Source organism: Scaptodrosophila lebanonensis, unplaced genomic scaffold, assembly GCF_003285725.1.
Source record: "Scaptodrosophila lebanonensis strain 11010-0011.00,11010-0021.00 unplaced genomic scaffold, SlebRS2 tig00000053-arrow-pilon, whole genome shotgun sequence".
Classification (NCBI taxonomy): Eukaryota; Metazoa; Arthropoda; class Insecta; order Diptera; family Drosophilidae; genus Scaptodrosophila; species Scaptodrosophila lebanonensis.
The window spans coordinates 12,603,429-12,619,522 of NW_022060548.1; the positions used below are offsets into that span (position 1 = coordinate 12,603,429).

Consider the following 16,094-nt stretch of genomic DNA (forward strand, 5'->3'; position numbering starts at 1 on the left):
ATAGGAGGCACAATTTATTTTTTTTTTTAAAGTGTCTAGTTATTTTGTTGCATTTAAAAAAAGATAATTGTGTTTAAAATTAATTTCGTTTAGTACTTGCTCTACCATGTTTAAAATTCTATTAAAATTAGTTTACTAAAACTATTTGTTTTAAATATTAAAAATCATATGAACATGCCTTACTATTTTATTTAGTTCAAACCAACTAGATGCACAGTTGATTGAAAAAGTATTTCGTATTTATGTATTTGCTTAAGTTCAGTTACCGAAACTTTTCAGATTTTTATTTGCTATATTGCTGCTACGGGGTCAGAACATTCCGTTCTTTTAATATAATACATACGTCTCTAAAGAGATGATTTTGGTGGTGCTGATTTGGATGAAGTTGGTGCTGTAGTGAGTTAACAACAACGCTAGAAGAGTTAGCGGCCAAAATAGTTGCCGTTTGATGTTGATGTTGCTGCTGAAGCGGCATTTGTTGCTGCTGTTGTTGCTGCTGATGGTGCTGTTGCTGCTGCTGCTGTTGTTGCTGGTGCTGGTGTTGCTGCTGTTGTTGTTGTGCGAATTGCTGTAGCTGTGCTGCTTGTGCGGCTAGAGGTGCTGATGGTGCATTAGATGGTGCTGTTGTTGCTGTTGTTGGTGGTGGTGGTGCAGTGACGAGCAAATTACTATTATTAACATGGCTAAGATGCGGTGGCAAATCCAATGATTGCAACGTTGCTGGAGCAGTTGCTGTTGCTGCTGTTGCATAAGCGCCATTCAAAATTAGCAAATGATGTGGTGTTGGTGGTTGCTGCTGCTGATGTTGTTGTTGCTGTTGTTGCTGTTGTTGCTGCTGTTGCTGCTGGAGTTGCTTGTGACCATTTAGCATGACCATGTCGTTGAGCATTTTGGTCTTGGCATACTCGATGCGTATGGAGCCACGATCCGAGGAGAGCAAATACTTGCCCTGCAGTTGTTGCATGGCCTGTGCAGCGCTCGAAGCATCCTTGAACTCAATGAAAGCTACAGGATGTTGGCCATTGTTAGTAGTAGAGTTTGCGCCGCTGATTGGGGCCATTGCTGCATGTTGTTGTTGATGGTATTGTTGTTGTTGTTGTAGTGGTGGTGGTGGTGGTGGTTGTGGTGTTGGGGCGACAAATAAATTTGTCATTGTCGCGTTGGTTGTTGTTGTTGTTGTATTTGTTAAGGAGTAGGAAGTTGAAGTTGGTTTTGTAGAAGTCAGAGTAGTAGACAAAGTAGGCATAGAATTTGTGATATTGTGCGTACCTTTTGTGTGCATTCGTAGGCGACAAAAGCCAGGCATACTGTGCATAGTATTGATTATATATATATTTTTGATATATACGTTATATATATATATATATATATATGGTTGTGGTAGTGGTGGCAGTCATTTTTCAGAGAGTATTATGTATAATACAATTGTTGTCACACAAACAAAAAAAAAGAGAACACAAAATATTTTGTTGGTTAGTTGGTGTTTTGCTTAAAATACAAGTACGAAGAATTTTTGTGGTGCGTTTGAAAATCTTGTGGCTGATTGTGATGGCACAAAGTGGCTCACAGTGGTTGGTGGCTATTTGTTGGTGATTGGTGGTGATAGTGGTTGGGTAGTTGCTTGTAATATTTTCTTTTGATTGTGTGGCTTGCTTTGTGCAACTCAAACTCATGTGTTTGCAATGTTTTTGTTTTTTGTTCACTTTTCAAATAATTGTGACAAAATATCATCAATATGCTAACTGGTATTTACCTAGAGAACACCTCCTTGAGCTCGTGCTCGGACACAAATTGACCCAAGTTGGCCACAAAGAGCGTCGAGCAGGGCGCATTGGCGGCTATTTGCGGATTAGCCGGATGTGTGGCATTATTTGTAGAACCGGCCGGACTCGCCAGAGCGGGACTGGATAAAAAATGATGATGTTGTGCAGCAGCGGCCGCAGCATTTGCCGCAGCAGCGGATTGTGGTGCCGCAGCAGCTCCACCGCCACCGCCCGGACCACCCTGGCCCGCAGCCGCAGCGGCAGCAGCCGCCATATGCATGGCGGTAGTTGGATGAATAGCAGTAGCTGTTGTCTGATGATGTGGTGGCATTGTCATTTGAGTCTGGCATAAGGGAACACATTATAAACAAATCAGCATATAGGAACCAGTGTATCGTTGCTCTCGTTCAAATCGGATGTAGCTCACTATAAATTCCTCCAAATTTCTAAGCCATTTAAAGACGGATAAAGTTTTATTCAAAAGTTATTAACTCTCTCCATACTTAGTTAAAGAATTATTCCAAGTTATTTCACTGATCCACGATCTCCTTTCTCCTATTGTAAATTGTGTTTAAACTTTAACAGAGCAGATAATTTAAAGTGTAACAACTTCAAACATCATCTGTATTTGGAGTAAGACTGAACATCTTACCTAAGCTCTCTTTCTTGGCAATTAAAAGTCTGCTCTTACTTTCTATTCTTCTATGCTATTGTAATTCTAAAAATAAATGCTTATTAAAAAAGTAATAAATTAATTAAAATAATTAAGTTCAATTTTCACATTTACAATAAAGTACTAGTATGAGCCTTATTTCTATTCTTGGTTTTTTTACCCTGCAGCCAAAGGATAAATGGGTTTTTTTTCTTTTTGTTTTTCGTATGTTACGCCCCTTTTTGGTTATGCGAGAGCAACGATAGTTAGGTATTAATTTGTTTTGGTTAGCTTGGCTACTCACTTGATGCATAGGCTGCTCCATAACTTTGTCTGTATTTAGTCAGAGATAGGAGCGTACGGGCACCTGCGGATGCAGTGCCGGATGCACTAGAGTTGCATGCTGCAGTGCAGCAGCTCCGGGTAGCTCAGCGGCAGCGGCAGCCGAATAGGCTAACGGATGATGCCATAGCTCGGGTCCGCCCGGAAAGAACGGACCGCCCAGATCTAATTTACGGGAATAAGAACGAGAGAGAAAGAGAAAATGGGAGAGAGATAGAGAAAAATCATGTGAAATTTTTTTGTTGAGCATTTTTGTAAATAAAATATTGTTGCTATTTGTTTGTTGATTGATTGAATGTTGTGTGTGAAATTGTTTTGGCTAAATTATTTTAACAATGGTATATGAAAATACTTTTCAAGTTCGTTGCCTAAGTCTTTTGTTTTGATTTGCAATTTCATTGCCAACTTCCCACTGCACTTGGAAGAAGCTGTTCATTGGTAATACCGTTACAAGATTACAACAATTGAAAACTGAGCTTTCTGGATCGTGTCCCTATATGTGTTCGAGTATATATATATATATGTATATATTTATGTGTGTGTGTGTGTGTGAGAATCAAACAAAGTGTTACAAGTGAGCAAAGTGCAGTACATATTGTTGCTTTGGGGGTACTTGTAGTTTTTGTTGTTGTTGTTGTTGGTACTCTTAAACCTAAAGATATATATATGTATTTATAGCGAAAATTAGTACGAGCGTACATATAGATATATCTATATATAGTTATAAATGTATATAGAGAAGTGCACTTGAAGCGATTTCTTAATTGGTTTTCAACTTTGTTCAATTTTTCAACTGTCGGATAGTGTGAATGTGTGTGTGTGTCTGTGTAAGTGTGTTGAAAGGTTGTGCAGAACGTACTTTATAATTGTACGCTTTCATTGTTCTTGGTTTGTAGTACCCTTAAAAGTAATTGTTTCTTAAATATATATGTAGCTACATTTAACATAAACAGAAAAGAGTAGCAAAAATAGCTGCATTTCTTTTTAAGTTCTTTAGTTTTTTTTTCGTTTTTTTTTCTTTACTTACGTCCAGTGAGTGGGTGCATCAATGCAGGATGTGAGGCTGTTGTCGCTGTATTGGGCTGTGGTTTGGGTTTGCTCACTTTCGTGTTACTCTTGGCGAATTCCAAGCGAATTGTTTGGGGCATATCGGGGTCGAAGCGTACACCCTGCTGTAAATGATCAGATCAAAATACAGCGGTTTGTATTTTCTATTTCATTTCTTTTAAAAATTATTTTTTTTGTATTTTTAATTTATTTTTTTAAACATAAAAGTGTTTGCAATTTGGTTCTTTCACATGAACTGTTCTCGAAAATATTATCATTGCCATTGATTCTGAGACTTCTTGAAAATGTTTCGTTTTTTAACAATTCGCCAAAAATAATTGAATGCCGTGTGTGTACAGATTTACGAGTAGTGTTGAGAAAATAGCTATACAAATTAATTGTGGCTATTCTTTGATAAAAATTGAGATTCTTGGGACATAATACCAACTTAGTTTTGGATGTGCGCATATATTGGATACGCTTGTGCCTTTTGTAATTTGTTTTTGGGGTTATTATTATTATCTGAACATTCAATGCGGCGCTTGCTTTACGTCAAGGATGGTTCTCATTTGGTGTACGTTGTTGTGGTTTTGGTTGAGTGTGTGAAATAGATGCAGAGAAATAAAAACCAGAATGTTGTAAATGGCAGAAAGTGTGAATAATCAACTGAATCGATAATGCTAAGCAGCGAGTTTTCTTCTAAGTAGAACTGGTAGGCATACAAAGGTGCCAAGATTTAGGTTGCTAGGGAGACACTGAAAGAGTTAGGGGAGAACTGTCTATGTGGCTTAGGGATTTCATTTTATTTTTGTTTTTTTTTTTTTCACATGCACCATACAATTCTAGTCTAGGTTTCTTCGAAGCTGAAATTGTTTTTGGTGATGAATTTGGTACGTGTGTGATTGTGTGTGTTTGTGTGTGTGTGTGTGTGAGAGAGAGAGAGAGAGAGACAGAGTAGAGAGCGAGTAGATATAGATGCAATACCAAAATAAAACAATCGATTTATAAATAATGCGGTTTTTCTTTTGTTGGTTTTGTTTTTGGGGTGAACTTCAAATGCAAGCACGTGTAACATTTGATGCGTGTACATCTTATTGTTGTTGTAGTTATAGTTGTATTGGTGTAACTGCTGCCGGGTGTTTTGTTGTTGTAGATGTTTTATATATTTTGGTGATATTTGTAAGGATAGCTCGCAGCTCTGCGCTGCCTACTTTTGTTCGACGTATTCGATTCATAAATTCAAAGTAATTCTAATTCTTTCGCTGTGAAAACCAGGCAAAATTTTGGTGTGTGCTTTACAATTTGCGTGTGTGTGTTTCTTTTTTTGGAACGCCGAAAATATTGCCACATGTGACACGCAAGCTCTGTTGTTAGTTTCTTGCAAAACGTTAATTTTTCATTATCATAATCATTATATTATAAGAGGCTTTCGAAATGAGTAGCATGTGTTACCTGTAAATCCTGTTTAGCGGCCTCGGCACCGGCTCTTGTATGGAATGTTACAAAACCCACGGGCTGTAAATTCAAGTGTTAAATTAATCGATTCTTTTAATAAAGGCTAGTTTTCATTTGCTTACCGAAGCGGTTTTGCCATTTTTACTAGTGACTTTAAGTAGAGATCCTTCGTAGCCCTGTTATATATGAAAATAATATTTAATTAGCCATCTAGCCTAAGGATTTCGTTTATCATTCATTACTCACCTCATAGGCTCTGAATAACAAGTAAAGCTCACGCGGCTTTGCATCCATGGGCAAACCGCTGACGAAAAGTGTGCGCACCTGAAGGAAAAAATAATGACATATGTGAATTAATAGTTGAAAATAATATGTTATCTTAAAAGTTTATATTGCGTTGATGATTTGGAGAATAAATATTTGTATTGGCGCAGTAATAAGTATACTATTTGGTTAGGATATTTATATTTATTCAACCTTAATGAACTAATTAACTACTAATTTACAGTCAACTGTACATCTGAAAGCTCTTATTTAAATATAATTATTTTTAAGTTGAACAGCATTTTGGACAAAAGCCGTATACATTTGTTTGTCATTTGTCATATAAATAAATTAGAAACCATTAGGATATTTAGAAGACGATCAGGAATGCCAAACAAAATGACACCGCCTGACAGTTTACAAATCTTGAAGTGGAAAGTGCCTAAAAACTGTCACGAGAAAAAGCGAAAGTCTTTCAAAAGTAATTTTAGTTGTATGTCGTCTGAGTGTGAGGGAGAGAAACCAATTTCCTATGATTACGTAATTAAGTTAAATCTGTCACGTGGCGCTTCCTAGCCGCATCCCTAGACGCTTTTCTTTGCTTTACTCTGTGCCAACCGCTCATTTCAACGTCAAATATTTAAATGTGCTTTAACCCCAAAGTTCATGTGGCTGACACACACACACACACACACACACATATAGACACACACGAGCAAACACACGCACAAGCACACACTGGAAGACCAACAGACACGCTTTTTGCTTAGATGTGTGCGCAAATGAAACCAAATGGAATAAGCCTCATAAACGCTGAATTCATTAAATGGAAACGGCAACCACGTGCCCGGCTACATGGCAGTGGGATGCACAGTGGTGTAATTGGACACAAAGTGCGCAAAACGTATTCCCTAGAAAATATGCGCACTAGTCTATTTGCCACTCCATAAACAAAGATAAAATCTTTCGCATTGCGGTTCGGAAAACTAAAAGTCTTCTTTTCATTAATATTCTCCCGGCCATGAGGAAATAATATGGGCTTCAATAATATCAGTTTTTGGGGTCAATGAAATGCTTTGTTTAGTTTTCGTTGTTGCCCACTGTGCCTCACTAACGTCGGTAACATTAGTATCAGCGTCTGGTGGCAAGTTAATGAGCTTGCCGCCATGCCAGCAAACTGGGAGCATGGCGATGTGGCGTTCTTTTTATTTTTTATTTTTAACACCTAGGCGAGAACGTTGTAAATATAAAAGACGAGTCAGCTGGGAGATTTTGAGTGTGTATGTGTCTGTGTGTGTGTGTGTGTGTGTGTAGCAGCATGTAAGCTGCCTTTGGTGTTAGTTGGTGGTTTGCTGTTATTTTGGCACTTTTTTTTTAGCTTCGAAGCCAATGTTGTACCTTTATGTGGGTGATGTGTGTGTGTGTGTGTGGAAAATTAAAACGTGTTCTATCGTCAAATCTCCTTTTTGTAATCTAGCCGCGTGTGTGTATGGGTGTGTTATAAAAATAGCGCGACATGTCATTCACTGGAAGAATATAATACATACAAAATAAATCCAACTGACGCTTTGATGTGAGCTTGCAGAAAATTGCAAAAGCTAATGCCGCTTTAAACTGCAGCCGGCTGACAAGTTCAATGTTCACACAACTTTTGAATTTGTTGCTCGAAATATAAATAGGCCAAAACCTATGCTTGAAATTTACATTTATGAATGGAAGTGCGCAATTAAGTCGTTCGATTGAGGCTCTTGGAGAAGGGATTTCGATTACTCAATTGTTATATTACAAATGAATAATTATTATGCAAATGAAATATTTGTTTGTCCAAGACATGCAATAAAATATGTTTAAATGTAGGCTAAGAAGTAATTTAAGAACAGGTTGCTGCTTTCTAATTAAAGACATTTCTCTAACAAATCATTGTTGTTTTAGGTTCAACATTTGTACTGTATTTATTTTAATGAAACAGTTAACACTCACTGAGCACTTCATTACATAAGCTTCTATCGCTTAATGTCCACTAATATTAATTAGCCTGCTCTCAAATGTTGCACAAGCAATGGTCGCCAGCTAAGTAAGACAGACATTTTGTGGGCGTTTCCACCACTCGAAAATCGCAGCCAGCGACCAACGAGCGGCAAGTGACGACGGCATGGTCACTTAAATTTGCAATTAAAATCCATTTTTATGCAGTTATGTGGCGTCTAACCACTTTGGCAAAGACGCCGCATCTAATTAGACAGGCAATATGCCTCGAAATAAGCGGAAGAGAGCGAACCGCTTGTTAAACCAGACTCGAAACCCGAGCAGAAATACGAAATGGGTTAATTAGTTAAGCCCAAACGGTCTGATGACTTGTGGCTTGGCATTAGGCCCAAGCAGCAAAGCAGCTCTACCTTTATGAGTATTTTTCGTCTATCCTTTTACGTGTGCCCAAATAGCATTGAAAAGCAATTAGTTTATGTCTGGGCTGCCAGAGTGTAAACGAACTTTGTGACTGGACCACAAACATCAGCAACAGAAGCAGCAGAAGCAGCATCTGTATACAAACAACAACAAAATATGTCCCTCAACTTGATCGTGACTGTTATGCAGTCAACGCAAGTCAACATACCAAGTCCAAGTGCACAATGCCAATGAAAACCCCCACACACACCCTCACACCCAGGCTCCTTGTCGATTAAGGAGCAGAGCGTGTGGCAGACAAAGGGGCAGGGCGCAACCACAAAAGTCAGTTAGCCAAACCAAATCAGCCATGGCGACGCTCGCCCTGTGCCTTGGTGCTGCTCCAACTGGCTTGTTTGTTCGTTTGCTTGTTTATTTGTCTTGTGTTTTGGCATTGCGGATACAGATACAGCATTGGGCAGCAACATAACTGCCAAGAGTGTGCGATTGTAAGTGCTTATATGCGTAATAAACAGTAAAACGGCTACGTTTTTGAAAATAAACACAACTATTGAGCAGGACATAAGCCAATACGAGGATTCCAATTCGATATTAATAGATATTAAAACAGACTTGTTTTCAGCATTTCAATCATAAGTAAAACACTTTGGTTCCGCCTATAATTTTTTTTGTCCCCATTTTCCAGAAAAATAGACCTGTAAGTCACAAACTAAATTTCTTTTCATAAACGCATCATTCAAATGATTGCAGTAAACATATTTAATTTGACATTATTCCAACATTGTGGTGCTCTAAAAAGGGGGTAGTCCCAAGAAGTTCTACTGTATTTAGTTGCTACTTGGACTACTTAGCATTCGTTTGTATGTTCAGAGTCGTATGTGGGTTGCGGGTTTTTGTTTATCTGGTCGAAAATTCCATTTAAATACAGCAAAGGTCAGACAAGTAGTGGCAGTCAGTGTTGGGGGAATAACATTAGTTTTGTTGGTCAGCCTTGCAACTTGGATGACTGGTTAGTGTCTGGCTTGTGGCACTACGCCCACATATGTACTATATACTCGTAGTATGTGCCAGCGAGTGTGCGTCTGTGGGACTAACTGTGTGTTTGCATTTGCGGTTGAGCGCTGCTGTTTCTGCCACTGCCACTGCCTTTGCTCCTGTTGCTATTGATGTTAGAGTTACCTAGAAGTTGAGTTGCAGTTGCTGGTGGGCCGCATGGAAGCTGGCTCGTCGCCATTTTCTCAATTTTGTGTTTTGCCGCAATATGCGTGTGGTTTGTAGTTGCCATTTACATGACAGTTTATTTAGTCGTAAAACTTTGTTTATACATACTTGTAATTATATTCTAGCTCTAGCCATCTCATATACTACTGAGAAAGAGAACGAGAGAGTGTTCAGTGCTTTAGCTTTGATTAATTGTGTTCGGCTTCGTATCTGGCGTGCCCAAAAGCTCATTTTCGTTTTAATGTGCAAATATTGCGTATACGCAATGTATAGCGTGCATATAACTAGCAGCTTCACATTTGTTTAGTGCTTTATTAGTTTGCCTAAATGCAGTATACATTTTCTGTTATTTGCTGCCATTTCGAATTAAATGCTGAAACCGAAACACATAGCTATATAAATCACTCCGTCAAGTGCTGACTTAAAATAATTAAGTCTGACATTCAAACAGACTTGCGCATAATATGCAAATAAATAAATAATGAAAGACCGATCATAATCAGCCGACCAACTCAACGATCACACACCCAAGTGGCTGCCACAGCGGCCTTAAGTGCCGTAAAATTGCAAGCGCTTGTAAATTGTCAAACAGCTGACACACAAGCACAAACAGAGAAATACAGACATAAACATAAATATAAATAATACTGTGAACAACAAGTCAAGTAAATCTGTAAGTCATTGCTTGAGAATAAAAAAAAAACTGCTGGACAGCAACCACCAACCGACTCATGCTTTGCTCAACCGCTTAGCTTCGATTTAGTTAGCCAACTACATATTTGCCATTTGTGCTGCACTTGATGTGTGTCTGGTTGTTGCAGTGCTTGGGAGACGCCTACACGCCTCGAATCGGCGACAACTCATTTGTTGTTGTTTCATTTGCTGATTTGCTGTTGACTTTTAATCGCTTTGCGGCATTTATACAAAGAGTCACGCGTAATTAGTTCTATAAATACATTCTGCTATCGGCATTCATCATTTAACTTTAATTGGAAAAATAGATAAATAACAAAACTACAATGAAATTAACTTAGAATTATGAAAGCTTCCCCGTTTTGGGGATATCAAATAAATAAAGATTATCAAACTATACATTTACAAACGAAGAAGAATTTAGTTGAAGGGAACGAACGATAAAATGAAATTCAATTTTGATATAGATAGTTTTAAACACTCTACAATTTTTAAAATGAATGCTTAACATATATCTTGATTTCTGACTATTCTCGACTAATATTTATCGCATTGGTTAATGCAACCTCTATAACTAACTGCTCTAAAGCGTATCAAATTATCGATGCGACCTAGCGATGTTAATTGCTCATGGTGTGCTATAATCGCCATTCATTTAATGCGCTGACAAACAGCGTGAAAAACATTGCTAACTTTTGAAATGCAATGCAACTGGTTAGACAGGGTTGCTGCTGTTGTTATTATTTATCGTTATTTGTGGGATTTATTGTGCAACGAATGGGGGTGAACTTAATTTGTAGAACATGCCAAAGTCAGCGAATTAAACCACACAATGGTCGCTATGTTGTCTTTGAAATAACGCCAGATGCAAGTCTATTCAGGAGGGAGTGTATTTGAATGCGCCAATTAACTCTAAACCCCACAATAAATGCCACCAAAGCAGCAGTCGACTAATGTTGCAGTGTTGTTGTAGTTTTTGCAGCATTTGTGTGGTGTTTTCTTTTCTTTGGGTGAAATGAAAGACAACTCTTGAAGTGTGCGACAAACAGAGAGAAGCAGCATGTCTTTGTAGTTAGTTGTAGCTGCACTCAAGTTGCCATTGTATGTAACTAAATGTGGATTTTATAATTATTGTTGTTGGTGCGACACTATACGGCAACAACAATTGTCACGGCTGGAGTTAACTACAAGCCGAGCAGTTGTAGGCAAGGAACTAAGGAGCACAAATGAGTAAAAACCAAACAAACAAACAAATGAATGAAAGAATATGTACATGCATTTAGTTGTTGTTGCTGCTGCTGCGGCAGTTGTTGGCAGAAGAATTGTTGTTGCTGCTTGTATTCACATTGCATGTTTTGCCGCATTTTGCATACAAAATGTGGCCCCTCATTGTTACTCGTGGCAGCCAGCCAGCCATCCAGCCAGCCATGTTTACAATTTAGCTCTCCTGCTTCGCTTAAGATAAACACGAATCGGGCTTTCTACTGCGCTGCGCCACAATAATGCCAACAACTAAAACAGCAACAACGGCAACAGCAGCAACGAGGAAAAAGAGCTCTAGTTAAATGAATCGTTTTGTTTGAATTTTGCGCCTTTCTTTCATTCTTTCGTTCGTTTTTTTTATTTTACTTCTCTTGTCTTTATCTGTTGTTTGGCATTTGGCTCACGCGCCACGCTCCTGCTAACTGCCTGTCGGGATTTCTGAGCCTGCATCCACGGCTTCTTTGGCCAAATGAAGCAACCAGCGCATGGTTTTCTTCGTCCTTTTAAATATTTTGCTTCTGTTGTTGCGTCGCCAACAATTGTGTATTAATTAGCGCCTTTTTCTCGGCTTATCTGTTGGCTTCCTGCTTGCTTGCCACTCATTTGATTAGCATCTGGCTAGCATTGCGTCGAAAGCCATGACAATTATCTAGGCTAGTTATTCCATGCTCAAAGCTTTAAGTTTCATTTAAAAATCTCACAAACTTCTTATATTTTAATCTTGAATTAAGATACACATTTAAATCTTTTTTCCTGTCTTTTTCCAGTCTATTTTTTTTAATTTTGCAAACTAAATACTTTTTATAAATAAATCCCGAATAAGTCACTGTAAGTTGATTGATGATGGTTAAGCCTTTATGAAGAAAATAAATCATATAATAAATAAGCCAACGTGAAAGTTTTAATTCCGACTTTTGTATCAACGCCCAGTGAAAAATGTAGTTTTCGGCCGGATGCTGCAAATTTTGAAATGAAATGTTAAGCAAACAACAACAATGCATTTAAATATACACATACGCACATAGAGATAGACCCTCAGGATGATAAACTACGCCATATGCTTAGAATAACATAAACTGGCAAATAGTTTAGCTTGTGCCTTTTCTGCTTATTTTTCAAATTAACAACATTTCGGAGATACTTTCGCAGATCAAAACAGGAACAACAATAATAACTCCTGCAGGCCCGCTGCCAAAAAATGCCCCCCGAATTTCCACATCCCGACCCACGCTCATGCAGCGCAGCGCACGTAACCGAAAGGGAATTTCCATGCAACTTTTGATTGCAAATTACTTGCAACAAGCAGAGCAAAAGTTTGTGAAGCTTGTAGTTTACGTATTGTTGACGTTTTTGTTGTTGTTGCTGCTGCTGTTGCTGTTACTTTGGCTGGCTAGTTGGGTTGGCAGTTATTTTGGTGGCAGTTTTGAAACAAAAATTATATAACGAGATAAAGCAGCAGCAGCCAAACATTTAGGGTTATGCTGGAGTGAGTGGCGTGGGCGTGGGCGCGGGTGGGAATTGAAATTTAAGACTGTTGTTCTGGCTTGTTAAGATGCCTGCACGCTGCTGGCTATTGCATAAAATTCACTCGTAAATATAAACACGCCTCTTAAGTTTAGGGGCAGCTGCGTGCCACGGCTTGGCATTTTAAAAATGCAAAAGGATAACAAGAACATGAACAGCTCTAATAATGGCAGAAATTTCACATTTTAATAATTAAAACTCATTAACACTTTCGCTGCCATGAGCACACGCCTTGCAGCCCAGCCAGACCGGACTGGACCGGATCGGCCAGGACAGAGATTAAATAACAAATGAGCGATGACTTGCGTTGACTGCTGCATACTTTTAGGGTAGTGGTGGAGGGGTCTCTTACTTTTTAGCTTTCTAGTGTAAATGCCAGCGTCCAAAAAGTTGCCAGGGGTTGACGTGAGTGCGAAGATGAATAAGTACTCGAAAATGTGTATGAGCACGGTGGACACTCGCGAAGAGAAACCCCTTATACTCCAAGTAATGGTGATAAAAATATATATGTCCTTAATATAACTATAACTACTGCCAAGCTCTTCGAATAGACGTAGGACTCCTCTGTCTTCAGGCAAGATTATTAAATAATCCCCTCATATGCTATACTTTTACTTTCTAATCATTTATTTGTTGATTTAAAAAGAAGATAATGAGCTTCTTAATGATTATTAAACTATTTATATTTTTCTAATACTTTCTTTTTGATTACATGCTATATAATGTTAATATCGGTAATAAGCTTGCATTCTGATAGAACTACAAAACTCTGCTATTTATTTCGAATAATATTCATTTCAAAATGTTCAGTCTGTGTCATGTGTTTACTGTGCGGCTGCTTGTGCGCTTGTTAATTATTAAGGGTTTACAGTGTGGGAGTGTTTGGGGAGCGATGGAAAATCTTTCAAGAAGCGCAGCAAGCAACTCGGACAACATGACAGCTCGGGGGGCAAAAGCTGCAACAGCCAACGGCAAAGAGCAGCTGCTGAAAAGTGTTGCTTGATTATTGTAATTTATGAGATTTATAATTGCATGAAACTTAAATTTGTTATAAACATTTCACATGCACTTCATTAATGTTGGCAGAGCTGCAAGATTATGGCACTTCATTACCGGCTCATTTCATGCGGACTATAAAGAGACATTTAATTTGCAGTTAGTCGAGTAACTGGCACAAGGCTGCGGCACGCAAGCAACGGTCCTTTGCATGCTCGTATGCAGCGTTTTACTTGTAAGTTGTTCTTGTTGTTTTGTTTGTCCTTCGTGTCATGAGACACAAGAAATATTAACAATTCAACATTTCGGGCCAAGGTAGCAAAATGTTTCCGGCGCAAAACCCTAATCATAACAAAAACAACACCAACAGCAATAAGAACAACAAGAGCAACAAAAGGTAACAAACGGAAAATGACAAAACAATAAGCCTGGGCATATATAACTGTTTGTTGCTGTTGTTGTTTAGTCCAACTTAGACAATAGCAAACTTTTGTCCGTTAGTTCCTTTTTTTATAGGCCTGCCAAGCAAATTGACAGCGCACATTATTCAGCGCTTAGACGTTGACTAAAGTCAGAAAAAGGCAAGAAAAACAGTTGCTTTGTTTCTAACTGTGACAGACCGTAACTGCTGGGAAGGTCGACAGTTCAGGGGGCTGGCGTATATGTCCGAAACTGGCGGTTAAATGGCCTTGTTACTGACCTGTGCGTGTTGTTCAATCGTTTAATTGTTAGTCAAGCGATGGCTATTAGCATGGATATACTACGAACAGATAGAGTACAGCCAGCACTCGCTATAAAGAGTTAGAGGAGAGAGAAATTTCTTCTTAACTAAATTGTATTACACGATAATAATCTCTCAATATAGCCTTGGACGAAATGACTATTGTGCTTCTTCTTCAATCCGAAAACTTGTCAACAGTACTTTGTCAAACCTACATCATTCATTTATAGTTGATTCTGAAAAAACATGGTTCCGAAAGGCATTCTTCATGCATTTGTTCTGTAAAAACAATCACCAGACATGTGCATTTAAAGGGCAAAGTGGAAGTGCAATTAGAAACTGATTGATAATTAATCATAATTAAACCTACGATTGAAATCCTATCTGTGTTTAAGTGCTATCTTCTTCAAAAAGCTAAATGTAATTTTTAAATTAGCGCAAAAAAAAGCTTAGGTAAAATTTCAGAAATGTGCAAAACTTTAACTCTGCTGTCGATTTCTTTTAATACAAATGCTTATTTTGATTTGGATTGGAAATTGCGGAGCAGCTTAAATTGCTTTTTGTCAATTAATTAATTAATATTGTCGTTTGTAGCACACATACGAGTATACTGTGTGTGGCAAATGAAGCTGACAAAACTTTGCTAATTACCAGAAACGAAAGTCAACAAGCTGCTCATTTAGATTTAGGTTTCAGCCCACATAGAGCTACTAGCAGCAGTGTGTCAAGTTTAAGGCAATTTGTGAGAGCAAATATGCTTAATATGGCCATGCATGTGTATAGGAGTATACTATATATTTACACGATATGTCCTTGCCACATACCCTTGTGTATTCAGCCTCTCTGCTTGCCACCATCGCATTTGATGTTCATTACCAAACATGACACTTTCAACTTTTTAGCTTCAATAAAATGCACATGCGTCGTATACGTGATATTTTGTTGGTATTTGGTTGGTGCTGGTGGACTGGTGACTGCTGCCGGCTTCCACACGCTGCATGCAACTGTGCCACCAGCGACTACGTTAGGCTAATTAAGATTGAAGTTGCCACAGCGCGTTGCATGTTGCATGCAGGATGCAGAATGCTGGATGGAGCTGCAGGCAGGTGGGAGCCAACTAACTAATTTATTATGCCAAAAGTATGTAATGGTAGTGATGGGGTAACGAGCAAGGGATGCATTGTGCATGCCACGCATGCTGTGGCAGCTCATGTGGTGCTAGTTTTTGTTGCCAACACACTTGTTGTTGTGGCTATGGTTGCTGTCGGGCAGGTGTTGAAGTGCGGGCGTTAACTAGCATATTTAGTCGCTTGCTCGATAACAACTTGGCGCTTTTTGCCCTTGTCAATCAGATACCCTCGCCATGAGAAGCTTGCAGAGTGCATTTGTAAATAGGTAACGAAATCAAAGCCAATTTGCGTTTCCAAAAATAAATGTGCAAAATGTAAGACTTCAATCAAATTTCCAAATTCGAGAGAGTCCTAAAATTGGCCACAAACTCAAATCGAATAGCACAAAAATGAAGCCAACTTGGCAAACAAAAATTCGAACAGTGTCTCAAGATTATTAAAAATTCGTTATAAAAATTAATGACCAAATGAAACATTTCTTAAACACAAATAAAAGTTAGGCTGCGGGAACATAGAACTAAACACTTTTTAATGCTGATTTGCATTCAAATAATGTTCACTGGCACGAAACAGGAATTATATTAAATAGATTGCATAGAGGAATGCGAGAAAGTGGA

General features: G+C 38.5%; 1 protein-coding gene across 1 annotated transcript in view; it reads right to left on the reverse strand.

Moving 5' to 3' along the window:
* Positions 1-595: 595 nt before the first annotated feature.
* Positions 596-16,094, reverse strand: part of LOC115623978 (protein couch potato) — a gene marked incomplete at its 3' end in the record, with an annotated part of 79,868 nt that continues 64,369 nt past the window's right edge. The window contains 8 exon segments of the mRNA XM_030518549.1: positions 596-1,062; positions 1,270-1,307; positions 1,754-2,106; positions 2,720-2,922; positions 3,785-3,929; positions 5,257-5,319; positions 5,382-5,435; positions 5,506-5,583. Coding sequence (XP_030374409.1) covers positions 596-1,062; positions 1,270-1,307; positions 1,754-2,106; positions 2,720-2,922; positions 3,785-3,929; positions 5,257-5,319; positions 5,382-5,435; positions 5,506-5,583 — 1,401 coding nt within the window.